We start from the raw sequence: 27,377 nt of genomic DNA on the forward strand, positions 1-27,377 counted from the left end.
GTGTGTGTGTTATATTCATGGTATGGGTTTTAAATGAAAGTAACCAATAATTGTGTGCTGGGTGTTAAGTCTCTTTCAAATTTCAAGCCATGCGCAATCACCAGCAAAAAATTATTTAAAAGTGGACTTGTCACATATCATCATTAGTTATTAAATATGAATATATGATCATCAATAATAGAAGTATATATATGCATATATTTTACGACAAAATGTTTTGCACTTTTCAATTATGCTCTAACTGTGTACAACCCAAAAAGGTACTCCGTAATAGTTAAGGTGATTGGTTTAAGTGATATTTTGAATTAATATTACAATTTTTTAAAATTTACAAACGCTAAGAATATGAATGACATGCGATTTTCAAGAAAATTATATAAAATAAATAAATAAACAAGTTTGAAAATATCACTTTTGATATGTTACATTACATCCTTTGAACCGAACATAAAAATATGGTATTACCATATTCACATTTTAAAGATTATGCGAGATCATTTAAACCAAATGATTTCTCTAAGTTAAGTTCATAAAATTAAATTTAGTAATATCAATATATTATTACATAAATAAATGAAAATGACTATTTTTAATTTTTTTTCCCGAGACAAATTTGTATTCAATATCCAAGTGTGTGTTGAAATATCACATTTTTACATATTAGTCCGTAAACTACACAGGAAAAGTAAATCACACTAAAAAGACCCTTGCAATAAATTCAATTGAAAAGAGTATGATAATTATAAAATTTTAAATTTTAGATATGAAAATAACATTATATCCACTCAGTTACCTATAGTTGTAATTTGTTGGGGTTTGGCTTTATGATATAACGAAATGAATTAAATCTCCACCGTCAAATTTCTTGGTTATGCTTGTTGGATTTCATTTAAGTGGTAGATAGGGACAAAAGATAAGGTTGTAGAGCAGGAGGAAAATTAAAAGGATGTTGGGTGGGCAGCAAGCTACAATAATGGTGGTACATCAAGGAAAATAGTAATTGTACTATCTTTAAAGAGTAAAACTCTTGTGAAATATTTTTTTTATTTTATGAGAAGATAATCATTTGAATAAATATTTTTCAATTCGAGTTTTATTACATGTACCCTCAAATTTTACTACTTTATTTTTACTTCATAATATGACAAAAACTTATACGATATTATCATCATGTAGGTCCCATAAAAAAATCTACATCAAGAATTTGTAAAAGAGAATAAAGTTTAAAGTAAGAAATGAGAGTCCATGTGTCCATGTAGTATTTTCTAAAGGAAAATACTATATCTACTCCTAATTTTTTACTCACACACACAAAATCTTGATGTCACATTTGTATTGGGAGTTGGGACCCACATAATTTTTTTTTTTTTTATCAGTGACCACAATATTAGTGAGTAAAATTTAGGGGTACATATAGTATAACTATTTTCATTTTCATTCACTACTACTACGTGCAGTACCATAGATTTGATTGGACTTTAGAGAAGAAGGACAGAATCTCCAAAGTTCAACACCCTCTAGTGAAATTCTACTACAACCACTACTGTATATTAGTCCTTTTTATTAGTTATAAGAAATTAAAAACTCTCAACAATTTTTGTTTTTAAACAAATCTGATCAATAATAAACTTTAAAAAAAAAAAAAAACACACACACACACAATAATCAACAAAATAAAAAACTACCAATACATGCAGATTGAGTTTCCAAGAAAATGTATTGGAAAAATACAAAGAAAGTTTATACACAAACGGAGCCTACAACTACTATATAACCTTAAAAAACAAAAAAAAAAAACTACTATATAACCTTACCTTACACATTGGGAAATACATAAACCCAGGTGTGTGTTTGGACCGACGACCTGGAAACAAGTAATTATTGCATAATTGTTTATTACTCAAAATAATTAAACAAAAAATTATTGCATTTTTTTTTTAGAAAACCAAAAAAGAACAATAAACCCATGGAGTAATAGGGTGTCGTGGATGGCAGAGAGAAAAACAAAGAAATTATTTTTAGTAAAGTAGAAGAAGTACAGTACTATGTATGCAATGGACAAGAAAGAAGCTATAAGCATACGACTGCATGTCTAATCCCAAAGGCATGTCTCATCAACTTTTTTTTTTTAAATCTTAATTTCATGTTCACATAATAAAGAATTAGAATATGTTTTTTTTTTACTATTACACGGTAATAAAATAAGGGGAAAAAAAAAAAGAGTACAAGAAGAATAAAAATGTTGATTCTTGAAGGGTAAAAAGCTTGAAGAATATAAAAGAGTGATTGCATGCCAGCCCTTAAGCTAGTTGTAGGTTGGTGTACTTTTAGGTGTGCATCAAGTTGGGTGTCTTCTTGTTAGGCCCTGCCCTGCCTAGCTAGGGCTGTCTTTCAATGTTTTCAGACTCTACCTAACCCAACCAGCGTGAACCTTTCAACATTATTATTATAATATTTCTTTTGTTATATGGTTTTTATGGATTATTTTTAGGATGCTTATAGTATCCAAGGTAACAGTATATGGTTCAACCAATATTAAAGACTAGTCAAGTAAGTTGAGCAAGATTTTCAAATCAAAAAATTATAAATTTAATTTTTATCAATATTTCTCGGTTGAATTCGTCACATTTAAGGCTTTGTGGAGTTTATCCAATTCAAATCCTCAAGTAATAGTAGTTACAGATTTTTCTTGTATTATCAACACTAATATCAATCTCCATGTTTGGATAATTTTCATTTCTAATCCTTCAATTTTCGTGACATTTCTACTTATAATTATCAATTATCATTTTTAATTTTTTTCTTTTGACTTTGAATTTCCTACCACTTCTAATTCTTTTGGAGAGTTTTTTTTTTTTTTTTTTTTTTTTGTAATTTTAATAAACCTAACATTTCTTGAATTAACTATCACCTGAAAACATGCCAAAATACAGTTAATTCAGCTTATCTTATCTTAGAAAACACTCCAACATAGATTAAAAATGGCAAGAAATTTCATATAATGTTTTATGAAAATTCACCAAATAATTTAAAGTTGATATATTAATATTGAAGAATGATAATCTAAAATTATAAATAAAATTTCACAAAAATTAAAAAAAAAAAATTACCCCAAAAATATGCTACTCCGTATATAACAAGTGTGTCTCATGTTACTTAGTTATATTTACTTTTTATTTTTTTTACCAGACTACAAGGGGGAGGATGATGTGGACGAAGAAGCATCATCGTGGTCAAAGATCATTATTTAAATAAAGCATTATTTTATAATGTAAAAAAAAAAAAAGAAAAAAAAAAGAGAAAAATCGCATGGCTCACCAAAGAAGATCCAACCGTTCATCATGCAAATCGCAAATAAAATAAAAATAGAAATAAATATATGTGCATTGGAAATGATGACGTAGCGTGCCACATGGCACGTGACGGCGACGTAGCGGGCGATGCTTTCTAGACCAACCTTACCTGGATTGAATCAAGCCCACGGCCCAGAGGATGAGATGCATAAAAAGATTTTAAGTCCCTTTTGGATCAAATTCCAACATGCTAAATCCAGTTAGTTATACTAATTTAATTATTATATTAAATTACCGAGTAATTAATTACTAGTAGTTGGAATTTGTAATCCTGGCTCAAAGCCCTAGACCCTATACATTATTCATGTTTGGACCACAAATATATAATTTAAAGACAAAATTCCATGCAAGGTTCAAATATTTTCAATTTAATTTAACGCTTGAACTATTTAATCGTTTTTATGTCTTTTTGAATAGCATAAAACCTTAGGCTCACCATATTAGTGGTTGTTTCACAATTGTTTAGGCACCATGTTTATGTGAATGAGAGAACTTTTAACTTTTTATGTAAATAGTGGGTTTTTGTGGGACTTTGCAAGAGAGAGAAATGCAAAGGAAAAAGCGCGGTGGCTTGCATGGGGGCACATATCGCGTCGGTTGGCGCTTCAAGCCCTTTTTTATTTTTTGTCAGATATGTCTTTTTCTATTTTTTTTTCATCTTTTTCCTTTTTTTCTTTCTTCTAGTTGGCACCTCAAAAACCATTCCAAAAAATCTCACTATTGAGGATGCCCTTACAAATTGTAACATAATTTTTTTTTGAAAACCAAGAAACGAACTTATATTAATTTACCAAACAACTCCAAAATACAATAATACATCATAATTATGTGGTTTAAACTCTCCGTATTACTTTTGACTGCTAACAAAATCTCGTAGTCAATATTCTAGAGTTTGCACTAGGTAAAATCAATTCTTGTATAGTAGCTTGCAAATGATATAGGGGATGTTTAATAAATGGTTGTTAGGTGATTGTGTTAGTGGATTTGACTAGTTGATTGCATTAGATGATTGTATAAAAGTATTTGATAGATTAATTGTTAGTTGATAGCTTATTATATACAAAATGTCCTTTTCAAAAAGCTGATCGGAACTAGTTACTTTGAGCAGTTTTTTGAATTTTAGCAATTTTTTGAATTTTAACATTTTAAAGCAATAAGTTGTTACAAAAAAAAAAAAAAACTAATTAATCAAACACGCATATATTAATTGCTTAACCAAGTCAAACAGCTAATAGTGGTCAAATAAGCTAAAATTAGTTGACAGCTTAACTATTTTACCAAATAGAACCATAATATAGGTAAATTGCACTAAGAATATCTTATGCGACCAGCTTGACTAAGGGAATATTAGCAATAACAGAACTTGTGACTTTCAAGTATGAGAATCATGCACCATTTAGTCACTCATTCCATGAAAATTTAGTATTACTTTTCAAAAGGTTGATAGGTGATTTATGAGAGTGAGTCACTTATAACTATTCATAACATTGTAGTCCAATGGCACCAAGATGCTTCCTCATAAGGAAATTTGTGGGTTAGAGCTTCAGCGGAAACGATATTAATTTTTTGTGTTTCATTTGTTTGAGAAAGTAGTTATGAATAGATATTAGATTGTAATAAAGTCAATATTATTAAAAAATAAAAAAATCATAACAATGGGTGGTTCCGTGGTTACTGAAAAATTAGGTATAGTCGATTAGGAAACTTCTAATATAAATGGCAAGACAATCGTGAGCAGATTTAACAAATATTTAGATTTTAATAAAGAAAAATCCAGTTGGTATGTTTACGAAGATTAAGGCACATGGGTGTTGATTAGATTAATGATGAATAACAAAAAATTGGACGCAATTATCGAATATTCGCACGCATACGACCGGAGAATTAAAAAAGTGGAAGAAATCCTAATTCTTTGCTTTGGTCCTAAGGCCTGTCATGTGACAAGATCTCGGGATTGACTCAGCCTTGCCTGCCAACAAAATTATACTCTACAACATGATTCATATCGTAAAATAAATTATGGTAAATATTTATTTTTAGTATGTTAAATGTTCATAATTTAAATAATATATTATAAATAAATTTGTAATTGTAAATACGAAAAAATTGAATATATTAAATTCAAATACAATATTTTAGTTACAAGAAGTATCAATGCGGTGTAAGTACAAGATCTCTAGATAATTTTTTAATTATTTAATATTTCATTGAAGGCCCTCCTTAATTTAAGTTCAAGTGGCTTAATCTTCCTGGAAGGATTTATATGGCTAACGCTTTGTTGAAGGGCATCCGGACCCGAATGACTTGATCTTCAAGGTAGGGATTTCATGTTTTTTTTTTTAAACTTTTATTTTTAGGAAATTTTGTGGTGATCTTTAAATAAACTTCAAAGGATATTTTCATGATATGTTAGAGCTCCTATTTATAGTGATAAGATATGAAGACTATGTTTTGATCGGTGGACTGATTGCGACTCTCACGGTTTACTTCCACAATGACTCTAGGGACAAGGTCTTGTGGACTTAAGATTAGTCTGACGAAGCTGAGATCACCTAGGTATATAAAAAAAAAATGAAGAGTTTTAATATATTCAAACTCTTTTGATACGGAGTATTATCGGTCTAATTAAACAAATTATATAATATTAATATTATCCAAAATATATTCAAATATATGAATGTTAAAAAATAATCATATTTATTATATTTGCAGTGTCTACGGTAATATATTAAAAAGGGGCATTCAATATATTAAAAAAAAAATTATATGTTAATGGTGAATCTTGTGAATTTGTGATTCTTGTCATTTGGAGTATGGTTTAATATAATGCTGGTTTCTTGCCTGCTACAAGTTTTCCCTTCCTTCCATTCTCATACTTTACGTTTTACCATTATTTCACTTCACTATATGATTAATTAAATTAATTTAGCTTTTTCGAAAATAAATAAATTAAGCTAATTAAGCATGCATGTTGTCGAGGCATCTCGAGGTTTGGCATAACCGTCGTTGGTTAAACCAACCTATTGAACAATATTTAATATTAGATAAATTCTCGAGTTCTGTGATTCTTTTTAAAATTAATTAACGATTTATTATTTTCGTTTTCTCAAAGTAAATAAACAAATGAGTGTAGAAGATGGTCCTTCAAACCTATCAAATAAAATGTCATAGCATGCTATGTTATCGAATCAATTGGAGTAGTTGGTAAGTGGACTATTAATGTAAATATAATGTCATATACTTGATTTTATATGCATGTATTATGTTAAATAACTCCCAATAAATATATCATGGAATATGATATACAATACAAGATCAACTATTAACATATATGTTCATATTTAGTATATTGTGGCCCTGTTTGGTAAAATAGCTGTTAGCTGATAGCTGATTCTGTTAATTAGAGTGTATAAATAGTTGATAACATTAGCTGATTGTAGAAAAGTGTTTGGTAAATTAGCTGTTAGCTGATAGCTGTTTGGTGTAATTTCTTTTCTCAAAAAGCTAATTGAAAAAGTTGCTTGGAGTAGCCTTTTGAATTTTAGCCTTTTGAAGTTGCAAAAAACTAATTAACCAAACATTTATATTGATATGTTAACTAAATCAAACAATTAATAGTGATCAAATAAGCCAAAATTGGCATATAGGCTAATTTTTTACCAAACAGGGCCTGTATCTTTTTTTTTCACGGTTTTATATATATTTTTAGTAAGTTTATTATATTTCGTTACATATTCATTTCTAGTGTAGTACTTAAAAATAAATTTACAATATACTAAAAATGAATATGTATCAACGAATTCGTGTTATAATGTGGACAATGGTTCATAAAATAAAACTTAATGTATATAAATATTACATTACAAGTGCAACATGGTTGCAATGTGAGTTGAAGAGTGCGGATGACTATTAAACATGATATTTTAAAACGACGTTGTTTTGAACTATGATCTAACAAGTGAATTAGTGTTGTAATAAGGAAATGGGGAGAATAGGCCCATGTACTAGAGATAGGCAAACTTCAAATGGGCTTATGCTTTGCTATTGGATAATGATGTGTTTTGTTTGGGGTGTTTAATGGGCCAAATCCTACCCCATTCTGCTACTTGTACTCACAGCTATGTTCATAGTTCATACACAACAAGAATACATCCATCATCATGGGGATTGAGAATGCAGCAAAATCTGACAGTTCAAAGTGCAGTTCATACTCTTAGAAAAGTCAGAATTGGATATCAGAGCATTGTTGGGAAGAACGAGTCGGGGGAAGGAAGGCATGCATGGTGAAATAACTGCGGATTATTAGGTAAGGTAGGTAGGTAAGTGGTGGTGGTCAAGAATAAGTGTAACAAAACTCTCTTATAACTTTATTATAAGTTGTGAATTTGGCCCGACATTGCATTATAGAGATAAATACTCCCTATTGTAATAAGTTTTCAAAAAAAATTATTAGATATTTTTTAAAAGAAATATATGGTAGTAATTCACAATTTAGTCATTGATTTGGCAGGATCCGACCCGATTCAAATCGCAATCGATGGATGACCCATACCCGAATAAAAGGTCGGGGTCGTAATTTGGAGTCCAAATTTTCTATTTTCTTTGGTTCTGAGTGAGTTTTCCAGCAATCTGTGAATCTCATTGGTTTCTTCTCCAGACAAGACACAGTCCACAAGCCTTCCATGGCTCTCTACGCCGTAGAATTCAATTCAGAAATTGAAGTCCAGAAGTGATATAATCATCCATTGTAAAGTGGCCACAACTATAGAGCGTTCTCTTTCATCATCAGAAGAGGAGAAGAAGAGTGAACAATGAATCTGCTGCCAAGCGGAGGCGGCGGAGGGGCTTCTCTGTCCTCTTCTGACCGGTGCGCTTTGAAATTCGCCCACCCAATTCCTCCCCTCTTCTCTAACCGCCGCCCCGGGCGTTCCAATTGCAACCCGACTCAAAGCCCGCAAACTCCGCCCAAGCTCCCCAGTCTTGCTGCCGCTAACCCGGGAGCTACCCGGCCCTCTGCCGCCACCGTCACACCGCCCAGTTCAACTCTAGACACTCACGTCAATGCCGCCGGTGATGATGTAATCTCTTTGATCACCCAAGATAAGGTTCCTCCTGAAGGTGTATTCCAATTCCAGAAGCCCAATTCTTCTTTTCGCATTGACAAATGGAGGTAATTCTTGTTATTCTTCTTATGTCATGATTAAAATTCGATTTTTGATTTTGCGTGAATAAAGTTTTTATTTTTTTTTAAACTTTAAATTGGCAAGTTTAGTAAAGTGGCATTGTTAGCTGGAGGGGATGTAGTGGCTTTGCTGTTGTTCTCAGCAATTGGAAGGTTCACTCAGGGATTGCCGGTCTTCCACTCAGAGACATTGCGAACAGCTGACCCTTTTACTGCTGGTATGGGCAGTAACTAAATACTTACTGTGGATGCTTTCACTTTTTTTTTTTTTTTTTTGAAATTGGATGCTTTCACTTTATAAAGCTTAAGAATGCATGTTTGAATGAATGGGCATGTCTGAGTTGTTTATTTATGCTGTGTTAATAGGCTGGTTTTTTAGTGCATATTTTCTTGGGGGATATGCAGAGGATGGTCTAGGAATGAATGGTCTGTTCAAGGGGTTTATTGCTGCAACAAAGACTTGGTCTTTAGGTATCCCAGTAAGTTCCTTTACATAATTTTCAGTTTACTAGTTAATCTTTACGAGTGTTGATTGATTTCTCTTAGAATCTGTTTGCTCATCAGTTATGTTGCTATAGAGAGCTTGGGTGATTATGTATCCTGCAATTCAATTTTTACAAATAATTTTCTCACCAACATGTTGTGCAAGGTTATATTGACATTGCCTCTGTTGCAAGAGTTGTTTAGTATGCACTATGCAGTCAGTATCTTAGATAAATAGACAAACTGGAGAGTAACGGACACTTGCATAGTTGAAGTATACAAGCTACAAGCCTACAAATACTAGACATAGACTAAGTGAATTTTTAGGCATTTAGAAAAGTGAAAAGTGAAGCTAGAATTAGACTCTCTATATTCTGAATTGAAGAAAGAGGAATTGTATGCTGGAGTGCCATGGGAATTAAGGTGCATGTGGACCTTTTTGGAACTGAAAATGGGTAAGTGTTATAACATAACTTATTTTCTGTTTTTCTTCTCTGGCAGTTGGGTTTAATTATTAGGGCAACAACAGACGGTCACATACCGTCAGCCAACATTATCACAGCTACAATGAGGAGCACTGCTGTATTGCTTATTGGATGGAGAACACTATTGCTGAGTTCTTTACCAGATGGGAGGCGATGAAAATGATGTTAATAAGCATTGTAACCCATTGCACTTTCTGAGGTAAGGGTTTTCTCATTTAATCTGAGACAGTCTCTCTTTCTTATTTTGTCACTGTGTTCATGAACTTTAGTCGATATGCTGCCATTGCTGCTCTGATTTTGCTTTGGTCGGTAAAAAAAATTAAACTGAGCCAAGTAAAATTTGAACTTCACAAATGGGGGTATGATGCATCTTGGTTTCCATTTGATCAATCAGATGCTGCATATAAGATAAAGTTTGTTATACCGTATAACTATTGCTTGCTTAATTTCACAAAGTAACGGCTGGCATTTTCTTTGGCTTTGCAGGTTTTGACATCACTTGTGGGAGGATGATAATTGTTGCAACACAAGTGAGCTTTACTATACATACTATTAGAAGGCAATTTTCAAGATGCAAGAGAAATTGGCATTTCTTAATATCTATGCAACATTTTGATGGAATTTCCCAAATGCTTCAGCCATAATTCCTCCCGGCAATCAGTATAAGATCGATGTGCCTGATTACTCAGACGGTTTGCCTGCTAAATGTGGGAAGGAAGAATCACCAACCCACAATAACTCTTTTTGCTCTATACATATCAAAGTCTTCAGAAATAGACTTCAATAAAATGACCTTAGATTACTTGAGAACTTCTAGTCACATATATCAGAATTTCAGTGTCCAAAAACTGATATATCAGAATAATATATATATAGTTTTCTTGGGCACACTTTAACTGATGATACAAATCATTTCTTGAGCATCCTATTAGCTGAATTTTGTATCTTATGTTGTCATGGTTGGGTGAAGAGCATATCCACCTTGCCACTATAAGCAGCCATGATTTTATTCCCTTATTATATCCGCAGATTCTGGAGAAGAGACATGCTTGCCCTCAAATTTCTTCAACACCTATGTGGAAACTGGAAACATAGAGTCATTTATCCATTTTAGACAAAATCTTTAGCATTGACATTTTTCAGAAAATCTAAAGTATTGATCCAGACTACATTTGTGTTGTTTACATGTTCATTGTATCTGTTTCGAGAAAGAGACCTGTGCATTGATTTGATTCAGCAGAGAGAAAATCTACAGTGATTGTGACCAGACAATTCAGCTTAGATACAAGATTACTTACTACTATTATATTAAGCACCATTAAAGAATGGTGTAAGCAAGGAAGGAAGCAGGCATATATGGAGGGAGGGTTGGTGTTTTTCTTGGATCCGCTGGTGTCATTACTGTCTGAGATCAGTTGTCGTTATCGATCAGCTGTTAAGGTAGACAAACGTCTGACTTTTAATTCTGGGTTTGGGTTTGTGTTGGGCAATTGGGTAGTGAAGTTAATTGGCTCTTATTTGCTTTTGGATTTTCTGCTCTCTCTCTCTCTCTCTCTTTCTTCTCACGTGAACGAGTGCATTATATTGCTCTTTTCCCCCCTCATTTATTGCTTTACCAGTTTAGCTGCAGCTGGGTAGCGTGAGCACTGAGCTTTTTTCCTTGTTACGTACAATGTTTCAACTTTGAAACATAAGCTTCCAACTCCCATATTTCGAACAACAATCTGGGTTCTGGTTGAGTGGGAGAGACTGATCTATCTTTAACTAATTCGATGTTTGAGTTTGGGTATAGAGCAGTCAGTCGTTAACTTTGGTCTTTTTATTGAGGAGATCCCATAATTAACCAAAGGGAGTGGGAAAACCACATAATTTGAATGGGAGTGAATTCATGAGTTTGTGTTGGGTGGATTCACTCATCATTACTACATAATCAAAAAGCAAAGAAAATTTAAAGAATCACCACCAATCACTTCCACACGCACAATCTCTTACCTCCCATCATTAACTGTTCTTTCTTGCTTTTACAATTCCCTCCCAATTCAAATCTCACTTTCTGGATTCAAACCAAATCATTATAATTGGAAAATATGTCTCCCCTCATTTGCCACCTCCATGCACTTCTGCATGCAATTCTATCTCCCATGTTCAACAATTCTTTTCTTTTGCCATTATTATACTTAAAAGCAAAACAAGTTATAATTTGGGTTAGCTTTCTTTCTACCTATCTAGCTAGGTTTATAGTCCATATATATCCTTTATTGTTGGACCACCATTAACAACTTCATCCATTTTCTTATCTATTTATTCACCTTTAATTTTTGTTGGGTTGACAAGGTAATTATGGTTCTAGAGTTTCTTAAGTACTAAGGAATTGGTTTAATTGCTTACCACAAATTTTGAATGTATCTGTTCATTTGTCACGGTTTCACCTACTAAACTTTAAACTACATATTCATCAATTTTAACACTAATCGTTATAGTCAAGTTATGTTTCGAGAAAGATCTAACGACTTAGGTTTATATGAATGTCCCATAGGATACAATAAAAAAAATTAAATATGTCGCCAAAAGCAACATAGCCTGATGAATGATGGCCCACCCCACTGAAGAGTGCCTAGCGTGGTTAGGGAGATACCATTTATTTACGACCGTCCATTCTATTGCTACTTGAGTCTTACTGAATAAATATATATAATATTCATTATTGTTGACCGTAAAACCTATATTGTCGTTGTGTGTGGATGAAGTAATGCTACGCGTCTCGCTTGTTTGTTTAGCTAATGCGCATCTGTAGGTCATGACATGCCTTGAGATGGCCACCTCTTGTCCCCTCACTAACAATAACTGTTTTACCAGTTTGTCGGTTCTTGATTATAAGTTATAACAATTCGTATGATTTGGTTTTAAAATTAAATTTGAAATACTTTTGTGGGAGAAAAAAATAGTCATTTATTTATATTTTGACATAGAAAAATCTTTTCATTTGTCTTGGTAATTCTATAGTAAAGGCATATTCTTGTCAAGATATGAAACAATTCAAGGCTAGCTCTAGGACTGTGTTACAGTAGCCCTACGATGCAGGAAAAAGATTGGCATTTTAATCGCACTTTTTATAGCTAAGCTACGTAGATAACATTCTGCAGATCGATACCAGGCCACCCTAAAAAGGAGAATTTTCTGCTGTGGCATTACCTACCAATTTCACATCGTTACCAAATGTGCTTAATTATGCCATTAATTACCTACTTTAGCTAATAACGTTGTTCTTTAGGTTGTCAATTAAGGATGCTTTTGTTAAGGGCCCTTTGCTCATCATTCCTGGAATATATGGAGCATATTATAGACCCACGACCACCCACTCCCTGACTTTTGTCTGGCATCAGGTTTTGACTACCCTCCCTAATTCTCCCTTTTCATACACCAAACTCCTGCCCATACTTTATAATGTCCCAACATCCACAGATCCGAATATATGTTTTAGGTTAAGTTTCTCTTGTAACTTTAGTTAGCAAAGGATTACGTGACAAGAGATAAATCAACCTAAGTTTTGTATAGTTATCGGTTCAAATCAAGAATGTCAATAGACAACTCTCCAAGTCAATTGTCTGACCACACAGACCTATACATAATAGTTTCATAAGCCAATATGTGTATGTAATATTAGAATATCAAATAAACGTTCTAACCATATTAAATGGTGTAATGACTCTTGTAAGAGTACACCAAATTGGATCGAATCCGAATTAATCTAAAGCGTGTTAAAGATTGAGGACAAAACGAAAGGATAAAGAAGTAAATTCTCTATATTCTTTCATGGTACATGAGCTGATGAGAGCATGAGACAGTGAATTGAATTTTGGTTACTCCGTATTTATTAGAGTCCAAATTCAAGGAGGAGTACATATTACACAGCCTACAGCCACCTATGTAAAACCATGTTCCCATTTTCATGAAAGGGTGTGGGATATTGAAAAAAGGGAGATTGACTATATGAGGATATGGATTCAAAGTTCAAAGTAATAATTCTGCAATATTTTCACATTTTTTTAAAAAATCACATTTCATAAATTTTTATTTAACGTTATATGTTTTAATTATATACTCCGTATTAATTTTAAAAACAAATAAACAATAAGGTTATAAATTATCATTTTGTTTTCTTAAAATAAAATAAAACATATACAAAGACAATTTATTTCATGAGACACTTGTCATTTTCTTTGTACGTAAGGTCACAAGAAAATTATGGTTTTTAAAAATGAAAAAAAAAAAAGAGTGTGCAGAGTGGTGGCAGGGTGAATGAATGGTGGTGGGGTGGGGGTGGGGGTGGCAGTACGTACAGAGAAAGAAAGCTGTACGTACTGTATGAAGTGACTGCATGGGCAGATGTCCTTTTTCCTTCCCTCATTTCTGTATCTATCCTAATTACGGAGTAGTAATTATACTTTTTCTTTTCTTTTCAATTTACCCACATTTTGAAAGGAAAATAATATACATATTCTTAGGCAATAAAATTTTGAATAGGTTAATACTAGAGACTACTCTCTACTAGGTTTAGAGTCATATTTAATTTAATTTGTAAGTTTTGATTCTTACTTAAAATGGTCTGGCTCAGAACTATAAAATATGTTGTTCGAATACAAAAGCCATTTTTTAACATTACAGTTATTTTAATATTTTGCTTATCAAGTGTTATACATAAGGTGTAAAGGTGGGGTGTGCCTTTATTGGCCCCAATGCCCCATAACATTATGTTAATGGATGATAAGCTCAATGTAAGATTCGCTTTCCGTGACAAAAGATGACGTTTTGATTTCTGTTACGAGTATTGGAAGTTTGGATTTGGATTTGGATTTAAATTATATTTTTTATAAGTATAAGTAAAAATTTGATATTGAATCTCAATTCTTAAAGCTAAATTGATTTGATTATCTCTTCATAGCCTGATAATGGATTCACGGTCCAGAATATAGTTGGACGAATTTGAGAACATTGGTTATTTTGAAAAAAAAAAAAGAGTGTGGCTTTATATAGTAATGAGAGTAAGCCGGGAAAAAGGAAACTTGTCTTTGTTATTATCAGAGTCTGACCAGCCTCTCGCCCCATTGGCTCTTTCCTTCCCCACTAGATTGAAGCGATCTTCTTCAATCTTTTACTATTTACTCCGTAATACGGTACAGCCCGTCTTCCCCTTGAGGAAAACATTTAAATCCCAGAAAAAAAAGGTTTCTGCTTTATTTAGTTAATCCCCTTTTCATGGCAGACGAAGCTCAATAAGTAGTGGGTTTTGTCAGTTTTAATGTCTCATCTCAGAGCTGAGTTTTTGGAGGGTTATGGTAGTCTGGGTTTAACTAGGGTTTAAGAGTGTGATTAAGTGAGAGTATATAAACAGTCTTTGCATAAAGCACTAGTCTTTGGAAAGCTACTTCTCGTTAGGAGTGTGTATGTATAAAACACAGATCCCTATGGACTGCTTGCCTGGGGTGATGATACTCATCAGCATTGCTGCCTGAAACTCATTCTCTTTGTTTAGTTCAAAGGGTCCTTCTTTTTTTATAGATAGAGAGAGAGAGAGAGAGAGAGTCTGTGCATAGATAGAATAGAAGGGTTTTTGTTATTTTCTTGTCTTCTTTTAGATGATTGTGTTGAAGGTGAAGATGAAAATGGAGTTTCTATGTATTTTCCTGTTGGAATGATTGAGGTTTCTTGAGGCACAGGAAACACTTAGAAAGGGGAAAATGAAGTCCATGAATGATCATAACAGCTGCGGTGGTAATAATAATAATAATGCTAATAACAATCACTTGTTGGGGTTCTCCCTCTCACCCGCCATGAAAATGGATGCTTACACAGCTGCCACTTCTGCTCCTACAAGCTTCTACCATTCTCTTTCTCCCCTCCACTCTTCTGGTCTCTGTTATGCTGTTGGGGAAATCGGTGCCTTTCATTCTCCCTTGTCTGCTATGCCTCTCAAATCTGATGGCTCTCTTTGCATCATGGAAGCTTTCTCAAGATCCCAGACTCGTAGTATGCTTTCTATTATCCCCTCCAAAAAAAAATCTCTTTTTTTTTTTTCTCCCCTTATTTTGTGGTATGTTGAAAAAATAATACTGTTATTGTTTTGAATGTGGAAAGGTATGGTTCCAAATTCTAGTCCTAAGCTGGAGGACTTTCTGGGAGGTGCAACAATGGGGGATGGTGAGTATGGTAGCCATGAGAGGGAAGCTGGGATTCTTAGCTTGGACAGCATATATTATACCCAGCAGGATGTTGAAGAAGAAGCTGCAAGGCAGAGGTGTTTGGGGTTGGGGTTCCATCAAGACCCACAAAATCACCATTCTTACTACTCTAACCTGCAAATAGCTCAAATGCCAGGAAATGATGAGCTCAAAAACTGGGCTTCTGTTCAACTCTTTGGACAACAAGCACCTGAACAACAACAGATAGGCACCACCACCACTGCCCTGGTGGGTGATGGTGGTGGGGGTAATGACTTGCAGCCTTTGAGTCTTTCCATGAGTCCTGGCTCTCAGTCCAGCTGTGTTACTGCTGCTAGGCAAATTTCTCCCACTGATTTGGAATGTGTAGCCATGGACTGCAAGAAAAGGGCCTCTGGGAAACTGGCAACAACAAAACAACCCATCCACAGAAAATCCATAGACACCTTTGGTCAAAGAACCTCTCAGTATAGAGGTGTAACAAGGTCAATTCAAATCAAAATCTTGTCTTCAATTTATACTTAGGATTTATTAATGATGCCTTTAATCTCTGAAATATTATGATTCCAACAGACATAGGTGGACAGGCAGGTATGAGGCCCATCTTTGGGATAACAGTTGCAAGAAGGAAGGGCAGACTAGGAAAGGGAGGCAAGGTCAGTCTATGGGAAAACCACAGGCCTTAGAACATATTTGTTTGGATATATTTGTTTACAGCACCCAGTTTTTGGCCACATTATTGTCTTCATGGTCTGACTTTTAATATGAACTTTTGGCATGTGCATTCTTGCTGGGGATATGCTATTCTAATCAACTGCTGCTGATCTTTTTAGTGTACTTGGGTAAGCCATGTTCTATTAATTTAAATACTAAAAGATTTGGCAAACATTAATTTAATCTAATCTAATCTATATTTCAGGAGGTTATGACATGGAAGAGAAAGCTGCAAGGGCATATGACCTTGCTGCTCTCAAGTATTGGGGACCTTCAACCCACATTAACTTTCCAGTATGGTTTAGTTCAACACTGTCTAAGTTTGTTAATCTGCATATGCATGTTTAAAACATACTGATAGGGCACTGGATTTGGTTCGTGTCGTTTTGCAGCTGGAAAATTACCAGAAAGAGCTCGAAGAAATGAAGAACATGACACGCCAGGAACATGTTGCCCATCTGAGAAGGTAAATGAATGAATAAATTAAACTAATTGGAAGATAAATGTGTTGTTTTAGTAGCTAATTCACTTCCTTATGTTGCAGGAAAAGTAGTGGATTCTCTAGGGGTGCTTCGATATATCGAGGAGTGACAAGGTCCTTAACGTTTCACTTAATTAGGAAATGAAAGTTTCGAGTTTAAACTTTGAATGACGATTTTATTCGCCCCCGTTTAACAGGCACCATCAACATGGACGGTGGCAGGCGCGAATAGGCAGAGTTGCAGGAAACAAGGACCTTTATCTCGGGACCTTCAGTGAGTTTTCGCTCCCTACTTCTCTCAGTAGTTTAGTTGCCCTGCAAATTCCATGCTTGATAGAACAATAATGCTGCAACTTTGTCCTGGAATTGAGTCTTTTCTGTCTTTTTAGCTGCTATGATGCTTTTGACTGCATCATTACTAATGTTTAGTGGAACTTCTTTAAAAACTTTTCCCTCCCGAGTGCATGAAAAGACAGATTTGCCCTCACGGGAAGCTCAGTTGGTAGATTGTGGGCCCGGACGAGGGCGAGTATTTTGTGTATTTACACTATGCTTAATACATGCTTAAATGATTATTATGGTTTATGTACTTTACAGGCACCCAAGAAGAAGCTGCAGAAGCTTATGACATTGCTGCAATCAAATTCCGTGGCATTAGTGCTGTCACAAACTTTGACATTTCCAGATATGACGTGGACAAAATCTTGGCGAGCAATTCTCCGGCGGCCGGAGAATTATGCCGGCGAAACAAAGAAGCCGCCGTGGAGTATAATGACATGGTTGGTCATCAGGAAAATAACAGTAGTACTACTGGGACTGTTTCGGACTGGAAAATGGCATTGTATCAGGCGCCGCCGCAGCAGCAAGAAGAACAGAATGCATGTTTTGAATCAAATCAGCAAAAACCCATCTTCTCAATGGCGGTGCAGAATCTGATAGGGATGGATTCATCAATAATCCCCTCGGTTGAGACCGCCATTAACGAACCAAACAAGCTCAGCACCACCCATTTCTCCAACCCATCCTCCCTCGTCAGCAGCCTGAGCAACTCCAGAGAAGCCAGCCCGGAATCAATGGCGTTCGGCGGCGCAAAGCCGACACTGGAAACCAAATTCTTGATTCCCACGACAAACAACGTACGACGGTCGCCTATGGATATCCCACTGTCCATGGCTCACCTTCCACTGTTCGCCGCCTGGAATGACAACTCTTAAAACTTCCCATACTTTCTGTTAACACGTGAAAGACTGAAAGCTAGATTCTTGCATGGAAACAGGAAATCAACAGGACGACGTAGGAATTTACGTACTACAATCACGAAATGAATTACGACCTAGATTGTCTGTAACTTAGTTTTGGATTCTGGGGTATACTGCCATTTAGATTCTGCAATGAAATGAAATCAAATATTTTCTGCAAATTAAAATACAGATTCCAGCTCGATCAGATCAATGTTTCTTCATTCCAATAATGCAGAAAAAGCTAAGGAATCTTAATGCTTTGTCCAGATAATGATATGATCTGCTATCTAATCTTGAATTATGCCATTATTACCTCTCTCATTGTTCAAAAAAGGGGTGAGAGAGATGCAGATTATTCTACTGTAGTATAAGGTGACAACGTTAAGTTAGTGGGCTACATTAAGGATTTAGGATCATAATTACTTGGCCTACATACAACTTTTTCTTGGATATTTATAAAGTTAGATTCTTTGGCATTAAATTAGGTTGCTGATGATGAAATTCTATTGGATCTACGCCGGCCTCTAGTTTCCATCCTCTGTTTCTTTTGTCATCTCTCTCTACCCAGAACCAATGTCATGTCTTGATGTGCCATCCACCACTATAAACTATAAACCAAATTCAACTCAGAAAAATGCTATTTGCAGAATTGCAGCTATCCAAAATTATATACTCAGTAGGATTTTTTTTTAATTGATTCTTTGATTTTTGTGATTTTTTACTTATAGTCTTCCATAATTATTATTGTTATTATTATTTTCACTATTAGTCTCTTCTCTTTGAATTTTTATTATTGTTATTTCTGTCTGTTAGTTTTTTAGTTAAATATCACCTAAAATTAGAATTTTTTTTCAACTATATATTACTAAAAAAAATTCGTCAAAAAGATTAGAAGTGACCAAGAATTCAAAGTAGTTTGCATCAAGTTATTCAGCTCCGTCAAGCTAATCCTGAACTCTTAGAACGTACATATTTCTTAATATTTAAGAGCATCCACTATAGAGAAGAATGAGGAGTTATTTCACAACTTTTGAAGTGCAAATGCCATGTTGGAGGAGAGAGGTGAAGAGAGAGTTTTTTTTTTTTTTTTTTTTTTTCTGCAAATGCCAAGTTATTTCTCTTCCCAAGGAAGTTATTTCGCGCACAGCAACTGCCACGCCGGGCGCGCCTGACAAGGCCACTACTTTATTTTTTTTTAAATCATTTTTGGTTTTTTTTTTCCTCCCCTTCCCACATTCTCTTTTCTAATCACTCTTACATTTTTCTCCAAATTTCTCCATCTGGCTAATAAGTATTACACATTTTATGTAAGACGGTCTCAAAAATCTACTTAAATATTTTATTCATTCATTTAAAAATCTAACTTTACAGAATATTATATTATATTAACAGTCTATTTATAAATTGTCATAAATTATTGGGTAATCAACATTTCAATTTTCAAATATTGGTAAGTGCAAATGAATCTTTATGGTAACGATTGAATCTTTTTCAATAAATCAAAGATGTGTGTGAATGAACACAAGATTAATTATTGACTATACATGCATAATCTAAGGAGAAGTAATATGGTCATTGGATTGTATCAAAGCAAGCGGTTTTGCATGGACATTTGTACGGTCCAGATTAATTAATATTAAGGTGGGGCCCTAAAAATGATGAAATTGAGCACCACGAATGTGAGATTCTATAGATCTCATAATAATCATGATGTTATTCTTCTATCCTTATCATCAACAACTTCATTAGCTGGCCATATTTGCGCAGTTTTTTTTTTTTTTTTTTTTTTAATAACAATATTCAGAGCTTTATACTTTATATGTTTATATCGCTTGGGTTAATAAAGATAATTTATCTTTTTAAAGATTTAAATTTGATTTGATTGCTAATACTTTTTTAATGGCTAAAGTAAATTTAACAAGTCTAATTTATGTTGCCAATCATTTCATTATATTTGTGGATAATCTATAAAGAAAAGTTATAATTCTAGTCTTGATATTATATACCTCACCACTTTATCTATATTGATTGAATAGATCGAAAGAAAAGAAAAAACGCCAAATTGTCCTTTAAACCTAATGATCAATAAGCATATATATCAAGTGCCTTTAGATCATCTCCAAAGAATTAGATGGCAAATCAACATTTAGGCAAAAAAAATTGACTCGGCTAGCCTCCAAAGAACATGGTAATACGGAAAATTTTTTGTTAGGGGTGAACAGTGTTACACTATATTTAGCGTAATATTATTCATTAACAATAAAATTTAAATTTTTTTCACTGTTTGCCCTTGTTTTTTTTTTTTTTTTTAATTAATTTGTTTTGTATCCTTTTTGTATAGAGTTATATTTACATATTTTGTTAAATACTTAGACATAAATTTAACTCCAGATTGGGACTGGAGTTGGATGGGCCAGGGTTGGGGTTAGACTCTTAATTTATGCGCTGAATTATACAATCAAGTGTGAGTCTCGCCAAGCACCTTGTGCTCAGATGACATGTAGTGGCCTCTCCCATGTTAGATGTCATGAGATTGAACCTCAGAGGAGGCGTTAACTCTTTGTGTTTCATTAGGTTGAACAGATACTACAAATACTAATAATAATTTATAACATAAGAAAAAGTTTAAATACCTACAAATTTTATTTACATTTTTTCATAGATAAATTTGTTTGATTGATGGAAGAAGAAAATTGAAAAATGTGTACCAAATAGGAAAGTGTGTTTCTTCTCTAATAAAAATCTAAATCGATAGTTGATATACTATATGTTAAGTAAAAAACTTCAAACTTGTTAAAGTTTTATTTTATTTTTATTTATTTATTTATTATAAAGGGCATGCATCTGATGAATGAGAAGAAAACAAACATATAATAGCAAAATATATAATACATGGATCCTTAACTAATTAATATAATATGAAGAAGAAGGGAACAGTAGACATGCATGATTGATGAAGTTCGTGGGCACAAGGGAACAATATAGTGTTTAATGGTCAAAAAGGACACAATATTTGTGGAAAATAATGGAAAGCGTATAGGGATATATGTATCATATCAATAATTATTACCGGCATACATATATATAATATATGCAACTAAAAAGGTGAAAATAATGGTGATTTGAAACTGGATGGGCTGGCCTGCAGGTCGTGCATGCTAGCTAGCTAGCTTTGCTTGGCAGATTTGGTATCAGCTATTGGGCAGGATTGATGTTTGGTCAAAGTTAATGATTATTTCATGGGTTAATTAGTTGTCGACAGCTGCATGCTCGACCTGCTACTTTGCTTGTGTACTAATTAATCAAAGATCCTATGAGCGGCTAAGAAAATTATGTATATATCTGTCGTCGTCTTTGTATAGTTCTTCTGATCTGGTCTTCTGCGATTTTATATGGTCCTGTTTTCTTCACTGCATGCGTTCTACCTGCTGCAAAAACGTAACTTTACTTTAATTTTCTCTCATGCGAAATCCACATACGATAAACCGAATGTTGACTTGAAATAAAGGTCGTCGTCGAGGATGTTTAATTTTGTTTGAATTGTCGTCCTAGCTAGCTAGCTAGAATAAACCCTGCCCGCCTTGGGGCACGTATGATATATATGAAGGAACGTATACACGTGAGGAACAAGCTCAACATTATATTGTGTTATCCTTGATGGAATGTTGGATATTGATTAATATACTTTGTGACACTAATGACTACTCAAGTTAATTTCATTTCTGATTCTAAATTTATAAATGAGAGTCATTTTTTATTAGAACATCCTCATTTAGTCATAGTATTATTATTGTGTGATGATCATTTTTAGTTCTCAATCAATAAAATCGTTGAAGTGTCGTTAAATACAAAGACATTTCGATCTTTTTTATACAAAGTAAGTTGACCTGCTATATTCTTTATGTTTTTTTTTTTTAAATTATAATTGAAGATCAAAATGTCATTGTTTTTTTTTAAAAAAGCTACTGGCTCTATTACATTGTAGTATCTGTTCGTCTATACTTTCTTAACCTGTTGAAACACAAAGACCTGTTGAAACACAAAGAGTCAACATCGCCTCTACTGAGGCGAGATCTCATGACCTCTCATATGGGAGAGTCACTACATGCCATCTGAGCACAAGGTGTTTGGCAAATGTCCTTTTATTTAATGATATTTAAATTATTTTGTTGACAAAAGTGATCGGAAACAAGGCGTTGAAATTTACTCTCTATCATGTTTTAATATTTTCTAATATTAGTTACTGGCTTCATATACTTTCTCAACCTACTGAAACACAAAAAATCAATAACGCCTCCAATAAGGCTCGAACTCATAATCTTCCAGATGAAAGTCCAACCCGGGTACCATTAGACCACATAGTCCTGGTATCGTTGTTGTTATTGTTTCAATCAAAAGGTGACATTATACCAAGTAAAGAAAACATTAATAACTGCTAATTAAAAAACTAATGCATATATTGTTGTTTTGTTTTGAATAAGTAGCACTAATTATTTTCAAATAATTCTTTGTGCAGCTACTAGAAAAGGAAAAAACTCATGATCTTAGTAGCTACCCATATTGCATCATTGCATTTGTCTCCTTTCATCATCCGCAGGCAATTCAACCCAAAAATATAGTTTAATTCAAATCAAATCACCACTAAACATACAAGTGTTGGGCCATCAATTAGGCCCAACATCCTGAATGTGTGTGTGTTGGATAACCAGCTAAGTTGGGCTAAATTTGCCGTTATTAAATTTGGGCCCTTCCTTTCAAAAAATGAGCCCGTTGATCCACTAAGCACACGTTATGCCATGGAACCGTGTTCACCATTCATGGTGAACACGGTTCCAACGATGTTAGTACACCGTTATCTTTTTTTTTTTTTTCTTAATTAATTGCGTGACTTTTCTTCTTTATTTTCACATTTTGCGGTTTCACTTTAATTTGAGATGAACAAAGGTTTCGGACATTCATAAATTATGAATTCATGCCTGCACATTCACTTTGGAACCATGCCTACACATTCCCATCCGAAATCACGGACATTCATAAATTATGAATCCATGCCTGCACATTCACTTTGGAACCATGCCTACACATTCACTTTGGAACCATGAGATTATGAATTTTCTGTTATAAGATTATGAATTTTCTGTTATGAGATTATGAATTTTCAGTTGTGAGATTATGAATTTTCTGTTATGCGATTATGAATTTTCTGTTATGCGATTATGAATTTTCTGTTATGCGATTATGAATTTTCTGTTATGCGATTATGAATTTTCTGTTATGCGATTATGAATTTTCATAAAATTCATAATCTCATAACAGAAAATTCATAATTTGATCAAACGCGCGCCGTTAACTCCACATCCGCGATTTTTTTATTATTATTTTTTTTTTGCCTAAAAACGACGTCGTTTTGTCTTGTGTTCACCATTCTCGGTGAACACGATTCCATGGCATAATTTGCGTCCACTAAGTGATCGCAAATTATGCTGTGCAACCGAATGCACCTTGCAAGGTGCATACGGTTGCAAAACGGCGCCGTTTTGGTTAAAAAAACGCGCGTCCCAATTAAAGAAGAAATCAGGTTCGATTCCTGGCAATAGCATTTTTATATATCCAGAAATTCATAACTATATAACCACAATTTCATAACTATATATCAACAATTTCATAACTATATATCCACAGTGAATGAATGAAGTAAAAATCCACAATGAATGAATGAATGAAGTAAAAATCCACAATGAATGAACTAAATATCCACAATATATGATTGAACTAAATATCCACAATGAATGAACTAAATATCCATAAATTCATAACTATATAACCACAATTTCATAACTATATATCCACAATTTCATAACTATATATCCACAGTGAATGAATGAAGTAAAAATCCACAATGAATGAATGAATGAAGTAAAAATCCACAATGAATGAACTAAATATCTACAATATATGATTGAACTAAATATCCACAACGAATGAACTAAATATCCATAAATTCATAAGTATATAACCACAATTTCATAACTATATATCCACAATTTCATAACTATATATCCACAATAATGCGATTGCTGATAGTCGAACCTGATTTTTTTTTTTAAAGTGGGACGCGCGTTTTTAATCAAAACGACGTCGTTTTGAACCGTATGCACCATGCGCATGGTACATTCGGGTGCACAGCATAACTATTGCTAAGTGATCACTCCCTTTTTTTTTTCTTTTTTTTGTTGAAAATAAGTGATCACTCCTTAATGGGTAAAAGTTGAAAATTAGTCCAAACCATTTAAACAATTTATATGGCAGGCCTCAAGGCCCAGTGTGTCTGGGATCAATCTTTATTGTGTATACCATGGTCTACACAGCTATGTGGATCATACTATGAAATAATATACATTTAGTACAAAAATAATGTACTTTTAATATATTAAAAATGTACATTGTATTCAAGGAAAGTACATTATTTGAGTATTGAAAATAAATTATTTTGTATAATGTACATCCAGTACAAGAATAATATACTTTTAGCATAGTTGCAAAAATCACGCCTAGGCGCTAAGCGGCGCCTGGCCGCGTCGAGAAACGCCGAAATCAGTCTCTTCCGCGGGCAGGCGCCTAGGTAGCCGAACCCTGATTTTTTTGGCAAATAACCCCTAAAAAATAGAAAAAAAAATCGGATGCTTAGTGTCTTTTTCAACAATGACTTTTAGTATATTAAAAATGTATTTTTTATTATGGTTCACATAACACTGGTCCACACAATAATTTGCCGTCTGGGATTTTTTTAAGTTTTATTTTTTATTATTATTTTTTAAGTTATGCGGAGTACTAAATTTACTAGTTTTCAAAAAAAAAATGTTATACTAAATTTACAATTTTTAAAACAAATTTTTGGTACAAAAGCGTAAAGAACCCATTTATTCCTGTCCCGAAAAGATAGATCATAAGATGTATTTCAACGATTTACAAGTTTCTCAGTGTGTTTGTATAGTGATACATAAAAAAACGAATTCAATGCCTTTGATCAACCGGTAAGCAATGGTGTGCATTACATATTTATATCCATTGATTGGTGGAAGTTAGATAGTAGAAAAGGATGTGAGAAAAGATGAGAGCAAGCATTTGTGAATGTGATTGTTGTCTGCTGATCATCCTACCAAAAGGCGTAGCCACACCGCAAACATCAATAAACTCCTATGTCTCCATGTCCTACTCACTATAATGCAATCTACTATTTCTACTATTCTCAATATATTTTTTGCACCGTCACACCTACATTAATGCCCATAAAAAAAAAAAGAAAAAAAAAAGTCATTCTTGTGGTTACTCAATTGTTTTCCAATTTGATCTTTTAATTGTTTAAAACTTTGTCAAACCTTTTCAGGGACCAAATTGACAAAATTTTAAAAATGTGAAAATCACCATGTTGATCTATAAAAGAGTTTAATTGACGAAATTTTAATTAATTTGAGGATCAAATTGATTGGAACTGAAAACTATGGACTACATTGACAATTGAAAATAATTGAGGAATTAAAATGGTGATTAACTCTTCGTGTGCCAAGCACCTTGTGCTCAGATGACACCTCTGTAGCTCTCCTTGATGGGAGATCACAGGATCAAACCCTGGTAGTGGGGTATTGACTCTTTGAGCTGCATTAGATAGAAAAAGTATAGAAGAGATATTACTTTGTAATAGAGTCACATTACTTTAGAATTGTAGAGTAAAATAAAAACATATATGATAGGATTTCACAATATATAATTCTGTTTTTCATGAAGCCAAATATGTAGTAGTAGATATTCATTAATTGCTTCCAATTTGGATGAGAAATCCTTGTGAGGGATTTATTAAGGTTACAATTGGGTAGAATGGTCATAGATGATTAGGGATGGCAGCGGGGCTATATTCACATTCTCGTTTTTATTGGGAATAAAAATTCTTCCAATTCCCATTCCCACATAAAATTTTTAGAGATTGAGAATTCACGCCCCCAGTTAACTCTATAGTCAAAATAGTATAATTTTTAATATTTAACTAAAAAGTTTAAATAACAACATTTTAATTTAAACTATCAAATTCAAATATTAACCTAATACTTAATTTATTAATTCGTCATAACTTCATCAATATATATTATTTTTAAAATTAATGTACCAAAGACAAGATAGGGAGGGGTATATCCATTAGTTATTGACGGTGAATTTAATGGATACAACTCTCCATCCATGTCCCCATTAGAGTAGGGACGGGGGAATTATGTAATGTTAGATGAGAAATTGTTATCCTTCTAAATAATGTTACACAATTCAACCAATCTACTATTTAGTTATGCACTTTTAACTATTAAAATTTTAAATAAAGAAATAAGGACTTGATAATAAGAGTCGAAACCACACACATTTCATTGCTAGGAATAACCTAGCAAAAAAAAGATATCCCTAGCTATTTACATATATGTTTTATTATAATAATGAATTGTTAAATGTTTGATCAAGTTATAAGCATAAATATTTATTTACTTAAAATCTGTTCATCATTTTAATTGTTCTCTTAAACATGAGAAGAAAATAGCATCTAAGAAACAAGTGAAACTTTTAAGAAAACTCCTTGATGAGGAAACATTGAATGGAGGTGGGTTCATATCATAATGATTACCATTAGAAGAGCTGATGAGTGTATTTATTAGCAGTGCATATATATATATATATATATATATATATATATATATATATATATGAAAAAACATCATGACAGTTTCAAGTATCCTTAACACACTGATCTTTCTTCCTCTTTAATCTCTTCGACAGCATCTTTAATAATTGCGTTTGGTCTGCGCATGCAATGCATCGGTTTGAATTGAAAAGATATATATTGTGTTAGTTTATACTTGTAAATTGAAAGAGACACTCTTTCATGGACTATTACACTATTATAGAGGTGATAAATTCCCCAAAAAAGGTTGCTTAATACACCAAATGTTCAATTGAGTTGATGTATTGCATGTGACCTAAGTTCCTTCTATTCTATTTCTTTATCTTAAAGATAGTCACTGTTTCTTTTCTTTTTAAATTAAAATAATTCCATCTTTATATTTACTACTCCGTCATTAGTTGGTTAGGTAGTTAATTTCAAAGGTTTCAAATTTGACCCCTTGGAAGAATTACCTATTGGTCTTTTAGATTTGAACCAATTTACTATATACAACCTATGGAT

The 27,377-nt window shown here is 33.3% G+C and overlaps 2 protein-coding genes and 1 long non-coding RNA gene across 3 annotated transcripts in view; all 3 read left to right on the plus strand.

The window, feature by feature from the left end:
- LOC109170222 overlaps positions 1–3,974 on the plus strand; it is a 21,703-nt gene extending 17,729 nt beyond the window's left edge. The window contains exon 3 of the long non-coding RNA XR_002052382.1: positions 3,964–3,974. This is a non-coding gene — a long non-coding RNA (uncharacterized LOC109170222). The remainder of the gene's footprint in view (positions 1–3,963) is intronic.
- A 3,977-nt stretch (positions 3,975–7,951) lies between these two features.
- LOC109170220 lies at positions 7,952–10,447 on the plus strand. The gene is made up of 5 exons (XM_019319232.1): positions 7,952–8,523; positions 8,626–8,753; positions 8,902–9,014; positions 9,520–9,702; positions 9,990–10,447. The coding sequence occupies exons 1-4, from the start codon at positions 8,165–8,167 to the stop codon at positions 9,658–9,660; spliced, it is 741 nt and encodes a 246-aa protein (XP_019174777.1). The 5' UTR covers positions 7,952–8,164; the 3' UTR covers positions 9,661–9,702; positions 9,990–10,447.
- Positions 10,448–14,592: 4,145 nt separating this feature from the next.
- LOC109170218 (AP2-like ethylene-responsive transcription factor ANT) lies at positions 14,593–18,332 on the plus strand. Its single transcript, XM_019319229.1, has 11 exons — positions 14,593–15,530; positions 15,639–16,206; positions 16,295–16,377; positions 16,555–16,563; positions 16,641–16,729; positions 16,828–16,901; positions 16,980–17,030; positions 17,114–17,190; positions 17,514–17,887; positions 17,921–18,169; positions 18,208–18,332. Exons 1-10 carry the CDS (start codon positions 15,242–15,244, stop codon positions 18,128–18,130), a joined length of 1,824 nt encoding a protein of 607 aa, XP_019174774.1. The 5' UTR covers positions 14,593–15,241; the 3' UTR covers positions 18,131–18,169; positions 18,208–18,332.
- Positions 18,333–27,377: the final 9,045 nt, after the last annotated feature.

This window comes from Ipomoea nil, unplaced genomic scaffold, assembly GCF_001879475.1.
Source record: "Ipomoea nil cultivar Tokyo-kokei standard unplaced genomic scaffold, Asagao_1.1 scaffold3321, whole genome shotgun sequence".
Classification (NCBI taxonomy): Eukaryota; Viridiplantae; Streptophyta; class Magnoliopsida; order Solanales; family Convolvulaceae; genus Ipomoea; species Ipomoea nil.

Bases quoted from the DNA above. Each gene is read 5' to 3' on its own strand.
- LOC109170220 (XM_019319232.1), top strand. From the start codon at position 8,165: ATGAATCTGCTGCCAAGCGGAGGCGGCGGAGGGGCTTCTCTGTCCTCT. The intron at 8,754-8,901 runs GTATGGGCAGTA...CTGTGTTAATAG, and splicing joins AGCTGACCCTTTTACTGCTG to GCTGGTTTTTTAGTGCATAT. The intron at 9,015-9,519 runs GTAAGTTCCTTT...CTTCTCTGGCAG, and splicing joins CTTGGTCTTTAGGTATCCCA to TTGGGTTTAATTATTAGGGC.
- LOC109170218 (XM_019319229.1), top strand. From the start codon at position 15,242: ATGAAGTCCATGAATGATCATAACAGCTGCGGTGGTAATAATAATAAT. The intron at 16,207-16,294 runs GTCAATTCAAAT...TGATTCCAACAG, and splicing joins CAGTATAGAGGTGTAACAAG to ACATAGGTGGACAGGCAGGT. The intron at 17,031-17,113 runs GTCCTTAACGTT...CCCGTTTAACAG, and splicing joins ATATATCGAGGAGTGACAAG to GCACCATCAACATGGACGGT.